The 19701-nt window shown below is 39.8% G+C and overlaps 1 protein-coding gene across 1 annotated transcript in view; it reads left to right on the top strand.

Annotated features, from left to right (window-relative positions):
- Window positions 1-19481, top strand: part of CNGB3 (cyclic nucleotide gated channel beta 3) — a 68928-nt gene extending 49447 nt beyond the window's left edge. Inside the window, exons 7-9 of the mRNA XM_011968063.1 lie at window positions 14631-14777; window positions 15020-15194; window positions 17539-19481. Coding sequence (XP_011823453.1) covers window positions 14631-14777; window positions 15020-15194; window positions 17539-17862 — 646 coding nt within the window. The 3' untranslated portion in view covers window positions 17863-19481. The remainder of the gene's footprint in view (window positions 1-14630; window positions 14778-15019; window positions 15195-17538) is intronic.
- The last annotated feature ends 220 nt before the right edge of the window (window positions 19482-19701 follow it).

Genomic DNA, 19701 nt, shown 5'->3' with positions numbered 1-19701 from the left:
AAAAAAAAAAAAAAAAAAGAACTAGAATTTATCTTCAGATCACCAGCAGCTACATAAACACTATATACTAAGTGGTGATTTTTACTTATATCCTACCTCCATTCAAAAATAATTTGCAGCAGCTCTTCAGCAATTTTAATTAATTATTTAACTGTGATTTGATAGAAACAAAAAAAATTATATTTGGGTCCCCTTATGGCATAGTGTGAAAGTGACTCAAAGAAGGCCGTGTATTCCTTCTTGGCCAGGCACAGTGTCAGCCATGAGGGTACAAAGGAGAACAAGAAACAATCACTGTCCTCAAGGGCTTTAGAGGAGACTTCAATACCCGGTGATTAAATGTATGGATTGTGTCCCAGGAAGACAGTGTGTACAGGATGCTGTGGGGGACAAAGTTTTCACAAGGACCAGTGCGTCCTTTGGATCTGGCAATTACTAGAGGTTATTTGGGAACCAAAAGCTGAACTTTCAGTGGTCCTCAAATGATGTGTGCACACAGGTCAGTCCTAGAAACCCCTACTGAGGGGTATGTAAAGGATAATTGACACGATGCCTGTAGTGAGTTGAATGGCGTCTCCCACAAAGATAAGTCGACATCCTCATCCTAGGAACTTGTGTATGTGACCCACCTTGAAAAAAAGGGTCAGGGTCTTTGAAGATGTAATTAAGTTAAGGATCTCAGGATGAGTTCATCCTGAATTATCTTGAAGGGCCCCGAGTTCAATGACAAAGAGGGTTCTTTTTCCTAAAGACACTTTTTATAAATGTCTTTATAAAAGACATAAGAGGAGAAGGCCATGTGAAGACTGAGGGCAGAAACTGGAGTATGCAGCCATAGCCAAGAAATGCCTGGCAACACTACAAGCTGAAAGAGGCAAGAAAAGATTTTCACTGGAGTCTTTAGAGGAAATACAGCCCTGCTGATATTTTGATTTTGGACTTCTGGCCTCCAGAACTCTGAGATAATAAATTTTTGTGGTTGTAGGTCACTTGTTTTGTGCTAATTTGTTATAGCAGCCCTAGGAAATGAATACAATACCAAATTATTTAAATTGTCCACTTTCAAAATTTTACTGGGGATAAACAAAAACATGCTTGACACTCCACTTCACCCTACATGGCCACTCCACCTCCAACACCTGTCAATACCATCTAAGAAGGTCTCAAATCATTTGTATCTTACGTTCTCCACTGCCACTACTTCAGTTCATCCATCTCTCACTGGACACTATAGTGGCTTACTTCAAGTCACTCAAATCCCATAACCATATCCTCCACAATCAGTCTCCACTCTGCAGCCAGAGGGATCTTTTGGAAACACAGATCTGATCATATCACTGCCCTCCCACTTAAAACCATTCAATGTTTTCATGCCATCTTTAGGAATAAGAACAAAGTGATTTTTCTTATCTATGAGATCCTGTAGAGTCTAGCCCCTGCCCACCTCTCTACTTCAGGTTGCACCTGACTTGCCTTGCTCTCTTTATTTTATTTTATTTCATTTTATTTTATTTATTTGAGATGGAGTCTCACTCTGTCACCCAGGCTGGAGCAGTGGCACATCTCAACTCACTGCAACCTCTACTTCCCATGTTCAAGCAATTCTCCAACCTCAGCCTCCCAAGTAACTGGGATTACAGGTCTTGCCATCATGCATGGCTAATTTTTGTATTTTTGTAGAGACAGGCTTTCATCATGTTGGCCAGGCTAGTCTTGAACTCCTGACCTCAGGTGATCCATCTGCCTCAGCCTCCCAAAGTGCTGGGATTTCAGGTACAAGCCACTGCGCCTAGCTGTCCTTACTGTCTTTAATCCAAACACCCATTGTCTTCCCATTCCTTGAATGCACCACACTCTATCCAGTCACAGGGAGTTTTTTGCACATTCTATTACCTCTACCTGGATGCTTTCCCCACCCTTTTACCAAGATCTCAGCTTCTTTCAGGCCTTCCTGGATTGCCCACTATAGGGGCCTCCCAGGTCTCCTTGCCATACACTTTCATCCAATGATGTTCCTTTCTTTTGGAGCACTTATCTTTGTAACTATACATGCATTTGTGCATTTATTTCTTCACTGTTTTTCTTCTTTCCTAAATTGCAAGCACCAGAACTACCACCTATGGCTGTGCCAAATGTTCTCTGCACCAGAATGTCCACTGAGGGACTGGGAGGGCAGGAACCTGGTTCGCACTCCACTTCTGAGCCATGAGCCCTGGCTGTTGTGCTCCCTCTCATGCACAGCTACCTATCACTTTGTGAAAGGAGGCATTCTTCTAGCCAAGCACAGGACTGCACATGCTCAGAAAACCCACATTGTTTTTTATTATACTTCACGTTCTGGGGCACATGTGCACAACATGCAGGTTTGTTACATAGATATACACGTGCCATGTTGGTTTGCTGCACCCATCAACTCATTTACATTAGGTATTTCTCCTAATGCTATCCCTCCCCCAGATCCCCACCCCCTGACAGGCCCCAGTGTGTGATGTTCCCCTCCCCATGTCCGTGTGTTCTCATTGTTCAACTCCCACTTATGAGTGAGAACATGCAGTGTTTGGTTTTCTGTCCTTGTGATAGTTTGCTGAGACTGATGGTTCCCAGCTTCATCCATGTCCCTGCAAAGGACATGAACTCATCCTTTTTCATGGCTGCATAGTATTCCATGGCATATATGTGCCACATTTTCTTTATCCAGTCTATTATTGATGGACGTTTGGGTTGGTTCCAAGTCTTTGCTATTGTGAATAGAGCCACAATAAACATACGTGTGCATGAAAAGCCACATTTTTATAGTTTGCATGAAGACACTTTACACAGGCCCCCAGGGATCCTGGTAGACACCATGTGTGGTTTGTTCTATACTCTATCCCCAGCCCTCAGGGCAGCGGCTGGTCCACATAAGTGCCTAATAAATAGTTATTGAATAAATAAGTGAATGTAATTATCTTTCTATCTTTGTGAATGTACAAATGCACATTCATTTTTGTCATGAATATGCATATTCAGCCTTGTGCCCTTTTTGTCAGTTTTCATTGTGAGAATAACACTGCTATATTTATCTTTGTAAAATTACTTTGTTTTCTTTTATTTATTTGAGGTTTAATTCCCAAAAATAGGAATAAGTAGGCCAAAAGGTAGAAGCATTTCTGTAACTCTTATAATATATGGGCAGATTATTTTCCAGAAAAAATGAACCAATTTGCATTACAAAGCACAATGTATAGCTATTGTCCTTCAGTATTACTGATATGACTTTATTATCCCCATTGCTGTTGCATTTTAATAGGTTATTTTAATTTTAAGTTCTTTAAATAGTGCCTGGAAATAATAGTTCCTCCATATATATTTGCTAAATGATTTAATTTCCTATGGGTCTATTTATTTTCATAAATGTGATCATTTACCTTCTGCATTTCTTTCATTGTTCACCATCCTTTTTTCATCATATATAACAAGTTATTGAGTAGAATTCAGGCATTGATATATTCTTGTATGTTTTAGATATCTGGTTTTCATTCAAAACATTTAAATTCTGTCTTTTCACCTATTACATTAGTCAAATCATCTATCTGAGAATTTCTTTTTGATATTTACTTTGCATCAATGTGAAATGGCCAAAATTTTGACAAATCATCTAAAACTCCTTTTAACCTTTAAACCATTATTGTCTATTTCTGCTGAATACTCATTAAAATGGGGGTACCAGAGGAGACTTTTAGGTCTTTGGACTATTTTAATTCCATATTCTTACTCTTCATCAGAATAAGGCAGTTATTCCTTTTTTCCCCTTTCCTAAAAGGCAGAAATGGTCGATGCAATAGGAGATTAAAAGTATGAGCAGAGATAAGACTTGATTAATACTGAAAGAGAAAACTTCATTTTCATTTTTTTCCTGTCTCAAACCTGTGAGCACTACCTGTGTTAAGAATACACATTTACATTTTCACTACGTCCTTTTGAATATAGTCTCTTTGTATTGCGCCTTTTTGCTTAGCATAAAAAGCATACCTCATCTAAGTCCCACAATATCCCGCTGAACAAATATACAGTCAGTGTCATTGCTTAAATATTCATTGAAATATCCTCAGGATTCCTCCTAAAGTAACTTTATCCAGTGTTAAATCAAGGCTTTTTGCCACCATTTGGAACAGCAGAGAGGAAGTAAAGATTCTGAGAATCATACCTTGACATGCCTTATCACACCAGCCTGCTTGGGTTCCTCCCTTATTTTTCCTGATGTCCATGGGCAAATCTGTATCATTAAAACAACAGCAATAACTTCGTTGGCATCACTAGTTATGGTTAAAGAAAAGACCTCTTGACTTGAAGTCAGGTCTTGTCTTAGATTTTAATTTCAGGGATGAAATTCTTAAGTGTTTGTTCTTGAACAATTCACTTAACTGATTCTAGACCTCAGTTCCCATGTCTGTAAGTATAGGTTAAGAACCTACCTCACTGGCTGGGTGCGGTGGCTCACGCCTGTAATCGCAGCACTTTGGGAGGCTGAAGCGGGTCAGGAAACTGAGACCATCCTGGCCAACATGGTGAAACCCTGTCTCTACTAAAAAAAAAAAAAGGACAAAAATTAGCTGGGTATGGTGGCATGTGCCGGTAATCCCAGCTACTCCGGAGGCTGAGGCAGGAGAATCGCTTAAACCAGGGAGTCCGAGGTTGCAGTGAGCTGATATGGTGCCACTGCACTCCAGACTGGCGACAGAGCGAGACTCCATCTCAAAACAAACAAACCAACAAACAAACAAACAAAAAGGCTGTCTAAAACCAGGGGCAAGCGGGAGGCTGGGCCTGCAGACATCCCTCAGCAGGTGCACACTTGCTGCCCTGCGCTTTGGATCCCTCTCAGGGTGAAGGTGACAGTGGACCCAGACCTTTCCCTGGTCTACCTACCTGAAGTGGACCCAGAGGCTGCCAAAGACAAGGCCGGCTTCCAGAACTACGTGTTGGGTCCCCTCCTGGACCATGTCTTTACCATGTACAAGCTCATGTACATGTACCAGATAGTGGATTTCGTCAGGAGCAAGCACGCCTGGTTTGGGGGCTTTTTCTACAAGGAAATGAAGGTCATGGAGGCCGTGGACCTGCTGCATGAGCTGGTGGACGAATCGGACCCAGGTGTGGACTTCCCCCCTCCTTCTAAGCCTTCCAGATGGCGGAGGGTATCCAGAAGCTCACCCAGGCAAGGACTGATTCCAGCTTGTTGGGCTTCTATGACCTAGGGAAGGTCCTGGCCGTGTTTGGGGGCCTCTGTCCTCAGGCCTCCGTGGTTTTGTAACTCCACTTTCCAGGACAATTCCGACCTCCAGGATCCTCCATACAGCACAAAACTGGGCGTGTATTAGCCCCACTGTGGGCTGGGCAGGGTCCTCATGTCCTAGGGCCATAATGAGTACTTGTTCCGTGTCAGGCCTCTGAGCCCAAGCCAAGTCATTGCGTCCCCTGCGACTTGCACGTATATACACCCAGATGGCCTGAAGTAACTGAAGAATCACAAAAGAAGTGCAAATGCCCTGCCTCACCTTAACCGATGACATTCCACCACAAAAGAAATGAAAATGGCCGGTCCTTGCCTTAAGCGATGAGATTATCTTGTGAAATTCCTTTTCCTGGCTCATCCTGGCTCAAAAAGCTCCCCCACTGAGCACCTTGTGACCCCCAATCCTGCCTGCCAGAGAACAACCCCCCTTTGACTGTAATTTTCTTTTACCTACCCAAATCCTATAAAACGGCCCCACCCTTATCTCCCTTTGCTGACTCTCTTTTCAGACTCAGCCCGCCTGCACCCAGGTGAAATAAACAGCCATGTTGCTCACACACAGCCTGTTTGGCGGTCTCTTCACACTGACGCGCATGACATACCGGTTGATGACGTTCAACAAGTTCTCGCTCCCAGTGGAGGCTTCCTACAAGATCCGATTCCACTCCTTCTGCCCCTGGCACACAGGCAGTGACTACTGGCAGTGGTGCAGCAAGCAGGACCTGGCCATGCTGCCCTGGGTGCAGGAGTTCAATTTGACCAACTGCCCTGACCTGCCAGACATGGAAAAGCTGTGGCCCTACTACCAGGGGCTCATTGATAAGTACTGCCCTGGCATCCTGTGCTGGTGACCCTCCTGCCACCCCCACCACTGCTGGGCCACAGGCCTGGCCCTCAGCATGCCTAGCAAAGTCTGGCCATGGGCATACAGCCACCTTTAGGGTCTACCTCAGTGGGGAACCCCACTCACCCCTTATAGCCACCACCTCTCATGGCCACTTGTGCCTAGTGGCAATAAAGACCTCGAAGGAGAGAGAGAAAACAAAACAAAACAAGCAAACAAAAAAACCTACCTCACCAAAGTGATATGGTCATTACATAAGAAAATAAAGGGATTTACTTAAAAAAAAAAAAAAAAAAAAGAAAACTTTAAAACTATAAACTTTGTACAAATATTTGACATAGTTACCCGGTTTTTACTCCAAAGAAACATTTAGTTAGGCTACTGTATTAGGATATGCTTATTTGATGCAGTATTTTCCAGCCAAAGTACCATAGCTAAGTATTCTTCCCCGCACTTGAAGGAAGATAAACGGAGCATGGAATAAAGGATCCACATTATCCTTTTTCTCCTCTTTCCTTCCTTAGAAGTTGTACCCAGATTCTTCATCGCTCATCCACTTCTGTAAGGCCAATTCAATTCTGAAATCAAGACCTGCTAGGGGGAGAAGGGGCTAAACATTTTATATCTGTAATATCTAAATTCTTAATTTTGTTAAAAATCTATGTTTGCAGACATTCCTCAAAATGTTTTACAGAAAAAAAAAATCTAGGCTAACATGTGTTTGCCATTCAGTAGTTTTATGAATATCAAAGTATCTGCAAAGAGCAAAAAGCCCAGGCAGAGGTGGCCTTAGAACATCCTCTGATATTTGCTCAGTCACAAAAGTTTCGCTAGAATTTATTTTTAGTCAAGTTTTAAAGTTGTCAAGGAATAAAGTGTTTCCTAATAATGTTGACAAAGGTAAAAGGATAGCTCAGAAAAAGTCTACACAGGTTATCTAACCTCATGTTTCCCAAATAAAACCCAGTTGGAAATTTGCTTAATGAGAACAAATATTTGGAGTTTTAATCCCTTACTCAGCATTGAATGTGATATTCTTTCCATTGATAGCATGTAGAGTTAGTTTTAAATATATAGGCGGAAATAATTCTACATGAGAAAATGTATTTAGACCAGAGCCTTCTTTATTTTAGGAAACATTTTCATTTCTTACAATTATTAAAGCATTAATCATTCTAAATTGCATCTGCTTGAGAAGGGTGCCTGACTAGGTTTGCATCCATATGCCACAACTTATGAGCTATGTATCTCCAGGCAAGTTACTCAACTGATACTTCATTTCTTCATCTCTCAAAATGGAGAAACACTAATACATGACCACCTCATAAGATTGAAAAGTATTATATGTATTAAAACATAAAAAAGAACTTGGGAAAATATCTCACTCATAGTAAGCACTCAATAATATTATCTATTAATGTTACTATTACAATATTCTTAGTAGTAATAGTATTTGCTAATCGACTATCTGCACACACACTTACCCCACACCTAGATTACAAACAGCTTGAGGGCAGGTGTTAGTTATCTTTATAGCCCCAGAAGTTGGCAGAGTATCTAGCCTATTATAGAGTATGCTATTTCTATGCACTCCTAATTTATCTTTTTCCTTTTCTTTTCAATTTATACAGTGAATTCTTTATCTTCCCTTGCATGATTGACCTTCAAAGCACAATCATCCATACAATCTTGGATGTATCCAAAAAAGTAGTTATCAAAGCCTTGCTGAGAAAGACAATGTTTAAAACAGATTGTTTCCCTGAATATTCTAAATGTATGCCATTGATCACATCTGAGCAACAAAGAGAGAGCTGCGTATCTGGAATACATTGTACTGACCTATGTCCTTCCATCCATAAACTTACTCTTACTGAACTTTACTTGAAAGTGATTCATAGCCTTTACTGGGGGCTCTATTACAAATGCTCCTAGCAAGCTTATTGTTGCATCTATTGCAAGAATATGAAGTTTTCTACCACTTTGCAGAATGGCCCCTTTACTAAGCCCTTCAGGAGATATTTCTGCCTGTCTTTAAACCAACACTGGATCCATTTTTATGGTACAGAAGGATTACACCTAAATTTGAAGCCCCGCTATACCAAAGTGTTCATTTTTTTATGAATTCCATTTTATGTCCCCATTCTTGTTTTTCTTTTGCTCCTACATTCAATTTATGCTCTTTTGTATTCTACTTTTCCTTGTGAGTACTTTCTGGATACAGTAGCTCTACTAAAAAGAGCTGTGCAGGTTGTTCAATGCACAACTCCAGAGGGCTCCAATCACATTACATTTTGTATGTAACACACAATTTGTAATCCTACATGTGGCAGCTCTGGACAAAGCTTGGAATGGATGACTGACCAGGGACTATCTTAATATTCTAGCTCTGTCTGAAAAAAATATATATAAATATATATATACACATACACACAAATGTATGTCTGTTATATATGCTATTTATGTATGTATGTGAAAATGTATGTGTGTATGTGTGTCTATACTTGTTCCTCACATTTACTGAGTTTTCCATATACAAGTTATCTTACATAGTCCCTCAGTACACCATTTCTCCATGACATTCTCACACCTGCTTTTGTTCATTCACCCAACTTTGGCACACTAGTACCCAACTTTGGCACACTAGTACTATTCTTAAAGATAATCAGATACCTATAGTAGGTACTAAATATGGCCTTGCTTCCTACAGGAGAGATTAGTAATTTGTTCAGAAACACAATAGATGGTAGGATTATCTAGTTCTAAAGCATGTATTCTTTCCACAAAACCATACCGTGATTTAATAATTCTCCTTTTTCCCTACTTCACTGTAAGTATTAATAAATACTTACATGATTAGAGTGAAAATCAAAAAAGTCTTTGAGTTATTGTCTAAGGACACAGCAAATAGAGGTGGCTTTAGGATTAGAACCATTTCTTTTTTTCCTGGTCCATTGCTCTGCTCACTCTATTTTTACCTAGGGACACAATAGCAACCTCAACTCTTTGTCCTCCAGCATGGGCTCTTTTGGAAACTCTATGTGGGGCTGGGAATATTTAGGCTATTTAATGAGTGAAACTTTCCATGGCTGGAATGCTGGAGAAGCATTTTGTGGACAAGATGAAAAAAAAAAGATGCTATTTTAAATGTTGCTGAAAGAGTTTGGGCAAAATCCATCTGGCAGACAGACTATTTCTTCCGTTTAAAAACTCATCAAGCACTCCAAACGTGTAACCTGTAGGCAAGTTTAATTAAAACTTGAGAAATCTCAAAATAACCTGACATTTAAATATGTTATTTCCGTTCTGTTCTCATAGTCTAACATACATATACAGATATTCTCAGGTTCAAATTAACCTCCCCAATCCCATCCAGCCTTGCATAACTACTGGATTACCCTGTGTCCATGACAACGGGAAAGTGAATGAAATAGACTCATCCAATCACTGTCCTTCAAATATCAACATCAATTTCATAGAAAGGGAAGAAGGTAGACAGAAGAAAGCTGACGAGATGAATGAGTGAAGATATGATTGTGACAGCAGATGACAGACAGAATGATATGTACATACACAGACAGATGGGGTAACATTTATTTCCCTTGTCTTCTCTGACAAAGGCGGAGCTTAAGAGTACCTTAGGAAAAGACTAAAGTTAGTGGTTTTCCTCAAAGGGAAAACTTTGAAATGTGAAATCATTGAGCACATGTTTAAAGATTCCAAATATATTCTTTCTGTCTTAGAGGAGGAATTCCATTCTTTTTTTTTCTTTTTTTTTTTTTTTGAGACAAGGTCTCACTCTGTCACCCAGTCTGGAGTGTATTGGTGTGACCATGGCGCTTGCTGCAGCCTCGACCTCCCAGGCTCAAGTGATCCTTCTACCTCAGTCTCCCAAGTAGCTGAGACTACAGGCATGTGCCACAACGCCCAGCTAATTTTTGTATTTTTTGTAGAGAAGGGATTTTGCCATGTTGCCCAGCCTGGTCTTGAACTCCTGGGCTCCAGCAATCTGCCCGCCTCAACCTCCCAAAGTGCTGAGATTACATGCGTGAGTCACCTTTCCAGGGCTAAGTCCCTTCTTAAGTGGCCTGGAGAGCCCCGGACCCTGTCATTAATGCTAGGTGCAGGTAAGTGGCCAAGTTTGAAGCCATGAGTGGCCTTACACCAGTTTCCTCCCACTTTTTTCCTTCCTTCTCTCACTTTGGGCATTTTATATGATTCCATTTCCTTTTTCTTTCTTAGCATAATAATTCTACTTGTTTTTTAAAGTTTAATGGTTACTCTACAGTTTTCAATATGCATTTTAAATGTATCTGAACCTACCTTCATATAACACTATGCCACTTCACATGTGGTGCCTTACAACAGAATGTTTCCAGTTCTTCCCCCTCAGCCCTTATGACATTGCTGTCATTCATTTCACTTATCAATAGGTTATAATTACCAAACACATTACCACTTTATTAAACAGTTGTCTTTTAGAACAATTAAGAATGAGAAAAATTGTCGAGCATGGTGGCTCATGCCTGTAGTCCCAGCACTTTGGGAAGCCAAGGCGGGCAGATCAACTGAGGTCAAGAGTTTGAGACCAGCCTGGCCAATATGGTGAAACCCCATCTCTACTAAAAATACAAAAATTAGCCAGGCGTGGTGGTGGACACCTGTAATCCCAGCTACTTAAGAGACTGAAGCAGGAGAATCACTTGAACCCAGGAGGCAGAGGTTGCAGTGAGTCAAGATTGTACCACTGCACTCCAGTATGGGTGACAACAGCGAAACTCTGTCTCAAAAAAAAAAAAAAAAGAAAAGGAAAAAGAATGACAAAATATTTTACTTTCATTTATGCCTTTTTAAAGGTCCTTCCTTTCTTTGTGTAGACCTGAGTTTCTGATCTATATCATTTTCCTTCTCCCTGAAGAACTCTAAACATTTTTTGCAGGGCGAGGCCACTGGCAATTGATTCCCTCTGTTTTTGTTTTTCTGACAATGATTTTGTTTCTCCTTTACTTTTGAAGGGTCATTTCCCTAAATATAGAATTCTAGTTGGTAGTTATTCTTGCAACACTTTAAATACCGTACTCCACTGTCTTTCTTGTGTGGCTTCTAATTTAAAAATCTGCTACAACTCTTATCTTTGTTTCTCTCTATCTTAGGTACTTCCCCCCTCTGGATTCTTCCGAGGTTTTGTCTTTGGTTTTTTGCAGTTGGAATATGATATGCCCAGAAGTTGGGGGTTTTTCAGTTGTTTTGTTTCTTTTGGTATTTATCTTGTTTAATGTTCTCCTAACTTCCTGGATCTATGGTTTTGTATCTGACATTAATTTTGAAAAGTTCTAGGCCTTTTTTTTTTTTTTTTTTTTTTGAGATAGGGTTTCACTCTGTTGACCAGGCTGGAGTGCAGCGGTGCGATCTTGGCTCACTGTAACCTGCACCACCTGAGCTCAAGTGATGCTCCCTCCTCAGCCTCACAAGTAGCTGGGACCACAGGGCATGCCACTATGCCCGGCTAAGTTTTTATATTTTTAGTGGAGATGGGGTTTGAGCATGTAACCCAGGCTGGTCTTGAACTCTGAAGTCAAGTGATCCACCCGTCTCAGCCTCCCAAAGTGCTGAGATTACATATTAATCATAGTTTTAAAACATTTCCTGTCTAATAACTTCGATATCTGTGTCATATTTCAATCTATTTCTGATGCTTGTTTCTTGGGACTGTTTTTTCTTCCCTTTTAGCATTCCTTATAATTTTTTTGTTTTTTGTGGTTCAAAGCTAAAAATTATGTAACAAATAATATGGACTGAGGTAAACAGGTCTCTAGTGTGACATTTTATACGAATTTGGCTAGGAATCGGGCTGTGTATAACATTTGGTATAGCTGTTGGTGCCAGAGGCTTCAAATTCCTTCTAGTTCCCTGTCTTTGTCTCCACTGTTGACTGGGCTTAGGGCAGCCTAAGAAGAGAGGCTTCTCAGAGAGGTTTTGCATCTTGCCGCTGTTTCAGCTGTAATTCATTAGTATTATGTAGGACACTTGGTGTGGGGGTAAGGCATGGAGAAGGAGAAACAATTTATAATTCTGTGATTTTCAGTTTTTTGTATGTCCCAATGCTGTGACATTCACAGGAGTTTCTTAGCTTTCCATCTCCCTTAGATAAGACAGGAAGGCTTAAAGGGGCTGCACTGGGAAAAATGTTCTTCCCTCACGTGGCACAAAGCTCTGGTAAAGGATTTTTCTCTAAATAGTAGGCCTGCGGTATGGAGAACAAATATGCTCTGGGCATATTTCACGATGATTCATCCTCCCCTACGCCTGCCAGAGCCAAGAGGGGATCTTCGTTGGCTCTTCACCCTAAGAACCTGATGAGGTTCCTGGTGGTAAATCCCACCAAAGTGTGAGTGACTTTATAACCCCGGCCCCCAAGAGTTTCTCACTCTCATGCTAGTCCACATTCAGCCTCCAATTTAATCTATTAAAATTAGCGTTTAAGCATTCCTACCAGTTCCTACTCCAGGGGTTTCTGCTGCAGTAAGCAGACACGGCTGTAGTTTTATGGATTCACCTCTCTCTCCAGATTTGGGGGTGGTAGTTTGCCCCGTGACTTTAGTTCTCTGACAGATCTAAGAAAACTCGTTAATTTTTCAATTGTGCAGCTTTTTCTTGTTGTAAGGACAGGAGTAATGACTTCCAGGCTCTTAACCTGTCAGAGCTAAAACCCTACATTAGTTTTTTTAACAATTAACAGCCAACTGGAATGCCCCCTTTTCTGCAACAACAGAAGTTGTTCACACTGTATAACAGAAATCTTCAGGCACAGGGCCCATGCAGCTTCTCATATCTCATCGCTTCCAAAGGTCAGACTGTTTTCTCTGTCTTCTCCACCTGTAGAGGCTGTTTTTGTTAATGTGATCCTTCTTTCTCAATTTCTAACAGATTAACTCCAAGGGGTTCAGTCCATTGTGTTATGCTCTTAATGCAGAACATATGGTGTCTTTTTTACACATTTGAAATGTGGTTTTTCTTGTTCGTTTTTACAGACCAACCCTTCTTTCTCAGATCATTGGTAATGATAGACTTTTTATCTACTTATCTTATTCATTTCTATGTTCATTTATTCCCCCACTCTTTGTTGCTTATTTCTCAAATGCAAAATGCTCTTCTCTATCCCTCCAAGACATAAAGCCCACAATTCTCTGGCATTCCAGGTGGGGAGATGTATGTGAATGACTCTATTACAGAGCAGCTTATGACATTGAGAAACAGGATGATTTTGGAGTACAGTAGGAGATGAGATTGGATTCATCTCAGGTGACCAGGGCATCATGAAGGACTGGCTTTCACATTTGATGTTGAGAGCTGTATTAGCCAGAGCCCAGGTGGGAAACAGACACACTCAAGTGAGGCAATTGAGTAAACTTTAATAAAGGGATTACTGACAGAAGTGAGGAAAAGTCTAAGCGCACCCAACTGACATGGTTTGGGTCGGTGTCCCCACCCAAATCTCATCTCAAATTGTAACCCCCACGTGTTGAGGCAAGGACCTGATGGGAGGTGACTGGATCATGAAGGCACTTTCCCCCATGCTATTCTTGTGATAATGAATGAGTTCCCAGGAGAGCTGATGGTTTTAAAGTGTGGCACTTCCTTGCTCTCTCTCTCTCTCCTACTGCCATGTAAGATGTGCCTTACTTCCCCTTTGCCTTCCACCATTACCATAAGTTTCCTGAGGCCTCCCCAGTGATGCAGAATTGACTTAATTAAACATCCTTTGTTTATAAATTACCCAGTCTCAGGTAGTATTTTTATAGCAGAGTGAAAATGGACTACTACACCAACAAAAGGTGGCAGTGCATCTCAAATTTAGCAGCAGTAAAGGAACTGTTACTATAGTGAGGCCTGAACAGGAAAAGAAGAGAGTATAGTTACCAGAGCTCATCAAGAGTGATGGGAATTGCACGTCTAGAAAACATCCATGTGTCAGGAGCTGTAGATTTTGGTAGAGAACTGCAGCCACTGCTAACCTAAGGTTTGGCAGGAAAATAACAGGGGAGATAAACGCTCTGAACCCACTCTCTTCCTGCTTTCTGATTTCCTGTTAGTCTTTTCCAATGACTGAGCTCAAGTGAAGTTAGAGGGCAAGTCTACAGAGGTCAGCTTCCTGGGAAACAAAGGAGCCTGGGGAGAGGTGAAAAGTGTATCTGAAGGAGCAAATGAGGGATACCCAGTCAAAAAGGATTCTGCATTTCTGGAATCTGAGATGAAGGATCTGACAGGATACTGATAGCCACAAGTCTGTGATTTGTGGGACTTAGAGGTGAGAGTTAGAGAAAAAATATATCAAAAACTGAGCCATTTATATTCCCACATCCTGACACTCTCCACACAGTCACCTGGACCCTCACCTCTAGGGAATGATTTCTGAAGCAGTATAAATACTTACAATAGTTGCTATTTTTTTAAAGAGATTTCAGTGGAGGAAAAGTGAAACTGGTGGCAAAGACTCACTTTTCTCTCTTACAGCCTTCTGGCAGCAGGAGGAGGAAACCGTCGAACTGCCAATGTGGTGGCCCATGGGTTTGCCAATCTTTTAACTCTAGACAAAAAGACCCTTCAAGAAATTCTAGTGCATTATCCAGATTCTGAAAGGATCCTCATGAAGAAAGCCAGGTATATCCTTTAAAACCCCATTAGAGATGAATGGAGTTGGTTTTACTTTGTAAACTCTGAAATAGGAAGAACCGTATTATGATTGTGATAAACTTGATCACAGTGAGATAGGCTTAATAAACAACTATTAATGGACGTACCCATTGAAACTACACAGGTTAGGATAAATTGCAGTTTTTCTGGTAGATTTTGCCAGAACTCTCACAGAGTTACCTAAAACAGCTTTTCTCTGCTACCCCCAGAGTGCTTTTAAAGCAGAAGGCTAAGACCGCAGAAGCAACCCCTCCAAGAAAAGATCTTGCCTTCCTCTTCCCACCAAAAGAAGAGACACCCAAACTGTTTAAAACTCTCCTAGGAGGCAAAGGAAAAGCGAGTCTTGCAAGACTACTCAAATTGAAACGAGAACAAGCAGCTCAGGTAATAAGGTGGAGTGAATGGAGGGCTGTCATGGAGAAGGCTCCAGTCTAAGTATATCCACACAAACGCCTACTCTAATTCCATTTCAGACAATGGGATGATTTGGACTAACATAACACTAATAATTCCTGCTTTATATATAGCACATTATTATTTAAACTGCTGAATTCCCACATATCATCACATTTAACCCTCACAGGATGTTTATAGACGGCCTTAATATACATGTATTTATAAAGAGTATACCCTCATTATTCATAGATTATTTGCAGATTCTATGTTGGTGAATCTACCTACTATAATTTATTAGTAACTTAAAATCAATACTTATGGTGCTTTTGTGGTTATTTGTGGACAAGAACATGTGCAGGGTGGCAAAAAAATTAAGTTGCTTGATGCATACATTTTCAGCTGAGGTTGAACAAAGAGGCACTCTACTTTCTTGTTTCAGCTCTCATACTATAAATGAGTGACCCTTGGCTGGGCGTGGTGGCTCACACCTGTAATCCCAGCACTTTGGGAGGCCAAGGCAGGCGAATCACAAGATCAGGAGATCGAGACCATTCTGGCTAACATGGTGAAACCCTGTCTCTACTGAAAACACAAAAAATTAGCTGGGCATGGTGGCATGCACCTGTAGTCCCAGCTACTTGGGAGGCTGAGGCAAGAGAATCGCTTGAACCTGGGAGGCAGAGGTTGTAGTGAGCCGAGATCACACCACTGCACTCCAGTCTTGGCAACAGAGCAGGAATCTGTCTCAACACACAAACAAACAGACAAACAAACAAACAAACAACAACAACAACAAAGAGTGACCCTTTTGGGGCCATGGGTTCCACATTTTTGTGCTTTTTGCATGTGTGTGATTTGCTGTTTAAAATAGCCCCCAAGCATAGTCCTGAAATACTGTCTAGTGCTTCTAAGTGCCAAAGTGCTGTGATGTGCCTTCCAGAGAAAATATGTGTGTTAGATAAACTTCATTCAGGCATTACAGTGCTGCTTCCATGAGTTCACTATAATGAATCAATAATACCTCAAATTAATCAATTGATCAAATTAAAAAGGGTATCTCTAAACAAAAACACACATGAAACAAAGTTATATATTGACCAGTTGACAAAAATATTATGGTTTGAACCATAATATCTCACAGGAACCTAATGCTGTATCTCCCCCAGGAGCAATGGTTCAGTACTTTCTCACTTGCTGTTTGTTGAAACTTTATAGAACAAAACTACATGAATGATAAGAATCAACTGTATATATACAGACATACATATGGATATATAAATAAATAACCTATTTTATCAACATTTTCACAAATATTCAATGTTCTTTTTTTTTTTTTTGGTTTCTGTATTTCTTTCATTCTCATAATTAGTCTATGAGGGCAGATACTGAGAAACAGACCAGGGATTCAGGTTTTCTGAACCTAGTCATTATATTATCTCTAAAACTGTAGAAAATGGGTAGCTGTGGACCTTTTAGAAAATGAGTAAAGCACATATTATAAACTCAGTCACATACAAAAGATGAAAACTTGTCTTTTCCTTTTCCACACATAAAACACTGTGGTGAAAATTAGGGATCCAGTATAAATCAAATGCTTCATTTGCATCGGCATAGACATAGTAATTTACATAAAAAATGTATGCGAGTAAAGAAATATACAAGTAAATGTGTTAAGAATCTCAACTTTATCTGTGCACATTCATATCTCGGGCAAGCCTTTCTCATATTGATCCCAACCAACCATTACCAATAAAGAGCATAGTGTACCTTTGCTATGAAATTTCTATAGCTAGTGCTAAACACAATAGGTTCAAACATGACAGGTCAAGCACCTGTGGGACAAATGGAAAAGATTGTACTAGGAAAGGGATAAGTTTCTCCCTGAGTTTCTCCCATGAGCTTAGGCAAGAGGAAACCCTACTTTCTACAGTACTTTTATATGGTAGTGGTTAATACTTTTTTATTAAAAATAAATATTTAAACTTTTATCTCTACAGAATAAGTAAATATTTAAAAAGCAAAAACAGAGTCCTGAGCACTGAGTCTAATAATTTGGAGAGTATAAGGACCAATAAGAAGAGAATTCCTTAGCAGAGACCAAAAAAATGCAATTCAGACTAACGTCAAGAGTCAGAGGCAACAGGTCCATTCTCTAACACACCAGAAACTTAGTCAAATGATAGTTAGAAGCAAAGCAGACATGATTCCTGGATTCACTTAATTCAGACAGTCTGTCTTGGTGGTGATCTTAGCCATTGCATGCTAATCAAAATCCAATCCAATGTTTTTAATTATGATTTCAACACCAGTTACTTGTAATTGCTCTTTCCAGGAAAAAGAAAATTCTGAAGGAGGAGAGGAAGAAGGAAAAGAAAATGAAGGTAAACAAAAAGAAAACGAAGATAAAGGAAAAGAAAATGAAGATAAACAAAAAGAAAATGAAGATAAAGATAAAGGAAGAGAGCCAGAAGAGAAGCCACTGGACAGACCTGAATGTACAGCAAGTCCTATTGCAGTGGAGGAAGAGCCCCAGTCAGTTAGGACAGTTTTCCCCAGAGGAACTTCCCGTCAATCACTCATCATCAGCATGGCTCCTTCTGCTGAGGGTGGAGAAGAGGTTCTTACTATTGAAGTCAAAGAAAAGGCTAAGCAATAAATGTTTGATTATCTTTAGATGTGATATAGCTAGTTCCCAAAGAGATTGTACCTAGGATTGTAACTTAAATTAATGAGAGGAAATGACCTGCTGGGACCCTTGAGAAATGAAAGGCAAATCCCTAGCTTAGTTTCTAGGACTTATCTGAGAGTGTGATTTCATGCAGTGGTAATAAGAAGATTATTAAAAGCCATCCCTATTCTCTGTTTTCATTAACTTTATGCAATTGCTATATCTTCTAATTGTATGTAGTAAGTTTCCTTTTCCTTTGGTTCTTTCCCGATAATGTTTCTTCCTCCCAGTTTTATTAGCTTGCTCTTGGCTGTGATGTGATTCACTAACCTTTTCTCTTAATTTTTATTGTGTTTAATTTCTTGTATGGCACTCTTAAGCCTGGCTAATTGTTCTAGGTTTATAAATTTCACCTCTTACATGTAAGGGATATAAGCCTTTAATGTAATAGGTCAAAAATCAGATTATTTTCATTCAAATGAGGTTGATGAGTCACTGTAATATCAAAAAATCCCCAGCAGCTGGGACTGAAGGGAAGCAGAGATCATGAAGCCTTCTGAATGAGAAGTCTAATTTTTGGAACAGTCCCCTGAAGAGCAACGTTGGTTGGCAGAATCAGCAAACTGGCAAAAATCACATTGCAGGAACATATTGGAAAAATTGTACCCTTTGCTAAAGAAATAAACTTCAATATTTTCTCTTCTAACCAACTTAAAAGACACCAAGCTACCTAACTCATCTGGCTCAAGGGACTTGGACTGGAGGATACAGGCTAAAGTGACACTTATCAGAATCTTCCTCAAGCACTTGCTGGAAAAGAAATCAGATTGTAACTTCTTGTTGTTTAAAATTAAGCTTTAGTAAAACAAAGAGATGCAGTTAGGAAGGCAGACTCTACACGTCAGATTGACATATCCCCACAATTTCCGGAACCTACATGTATAGCTATTTACAAAATCTCCAAGTTAATTGAGTGCACTTTAGGAAGTTGTCCTCATGAATTAGCTAGCATTAGCATAATTACCAAAGTTGCATGCTGTGAGGAGGCTACAAAGGCCAGGCTGATGTCGGAAGTAATAATACATATAGAATTCCATTCTAATAAATGCCATTAGTGTATAACATCAAGTTCTGTGTAATGAGGCTATTTCCAAGTCCCCAAAGATGGTCATTGTAACAGCACTTTGCTGAGAGGGTTTTAACAAATCATATTAGCCAAAAAGCCTACAACATAGATGCATTTAACAAACCATGTACAAATCAATCACTATAATAAACTGTCATTTGATAGAGTCACCATTTTTGAATGTAGTGTTTGAACATCACAAAATATAACAAGTTTTACTAAAGAATGGTTGATTTTTTTCAGGATTTAAGGGAATACAGACAAATTGTTAAATAACATTTATTTGATAAATGGGAGTTTGTATGCAGAAAGAGTGATTGTGTACAAAAAGGGTGTTTTCAAAACCCAGAAAGAAAGGGTAGAATAGGGCTGAAGAGTCTGATAATAGGAAAAGAAAAGGACAAAAGTCCTCAACTTGTGAGCAATATGCTTTCCCCTTAAACCCTGTAATTTATTCAAATGATATTAAAATATAACACCATTGCAATGTATGCTCTTCCCCTGGCAGTTATTCCGCCCCCGCAAGCTATCCTGTTTCAGATAATATCAATATATTTCCAATCCATCAGACTAAAATCTTAGAAAATTCAAGAACTCTTTTATTATTGATATAGTGCCACCAAATTCTTTTTCTTTTTAAATCTTTCTAATTATCCCTTCTTTTTCAATCCCATTGCTAACACCCAGTACGTATTTTCTGT

This window comes from Mandrillus leucophaeus, unplaced genomic scaffold (genome assembly GCF_000951045.1).
Source record: "Mandrillus leucophaeus isolate KB7577 unplaced genomic scaffold, Mleu.le_1.0 Scaffold826, whole genome shotgun sequence".
In the NCBI taxonomy this organism is placed as follows: domain Eukaryota; kingdom Metazoa; phylum Chordata; class Mammalia; order Primates; family Cercopithecidae; genus Mandrillus; species Mandrillus leucophaeus.
The sequence above is the reverse complement of the archived record's forward strand: the minus strand, read 5'-3'. Positions and strand labels throughout refer to the sequence as shown.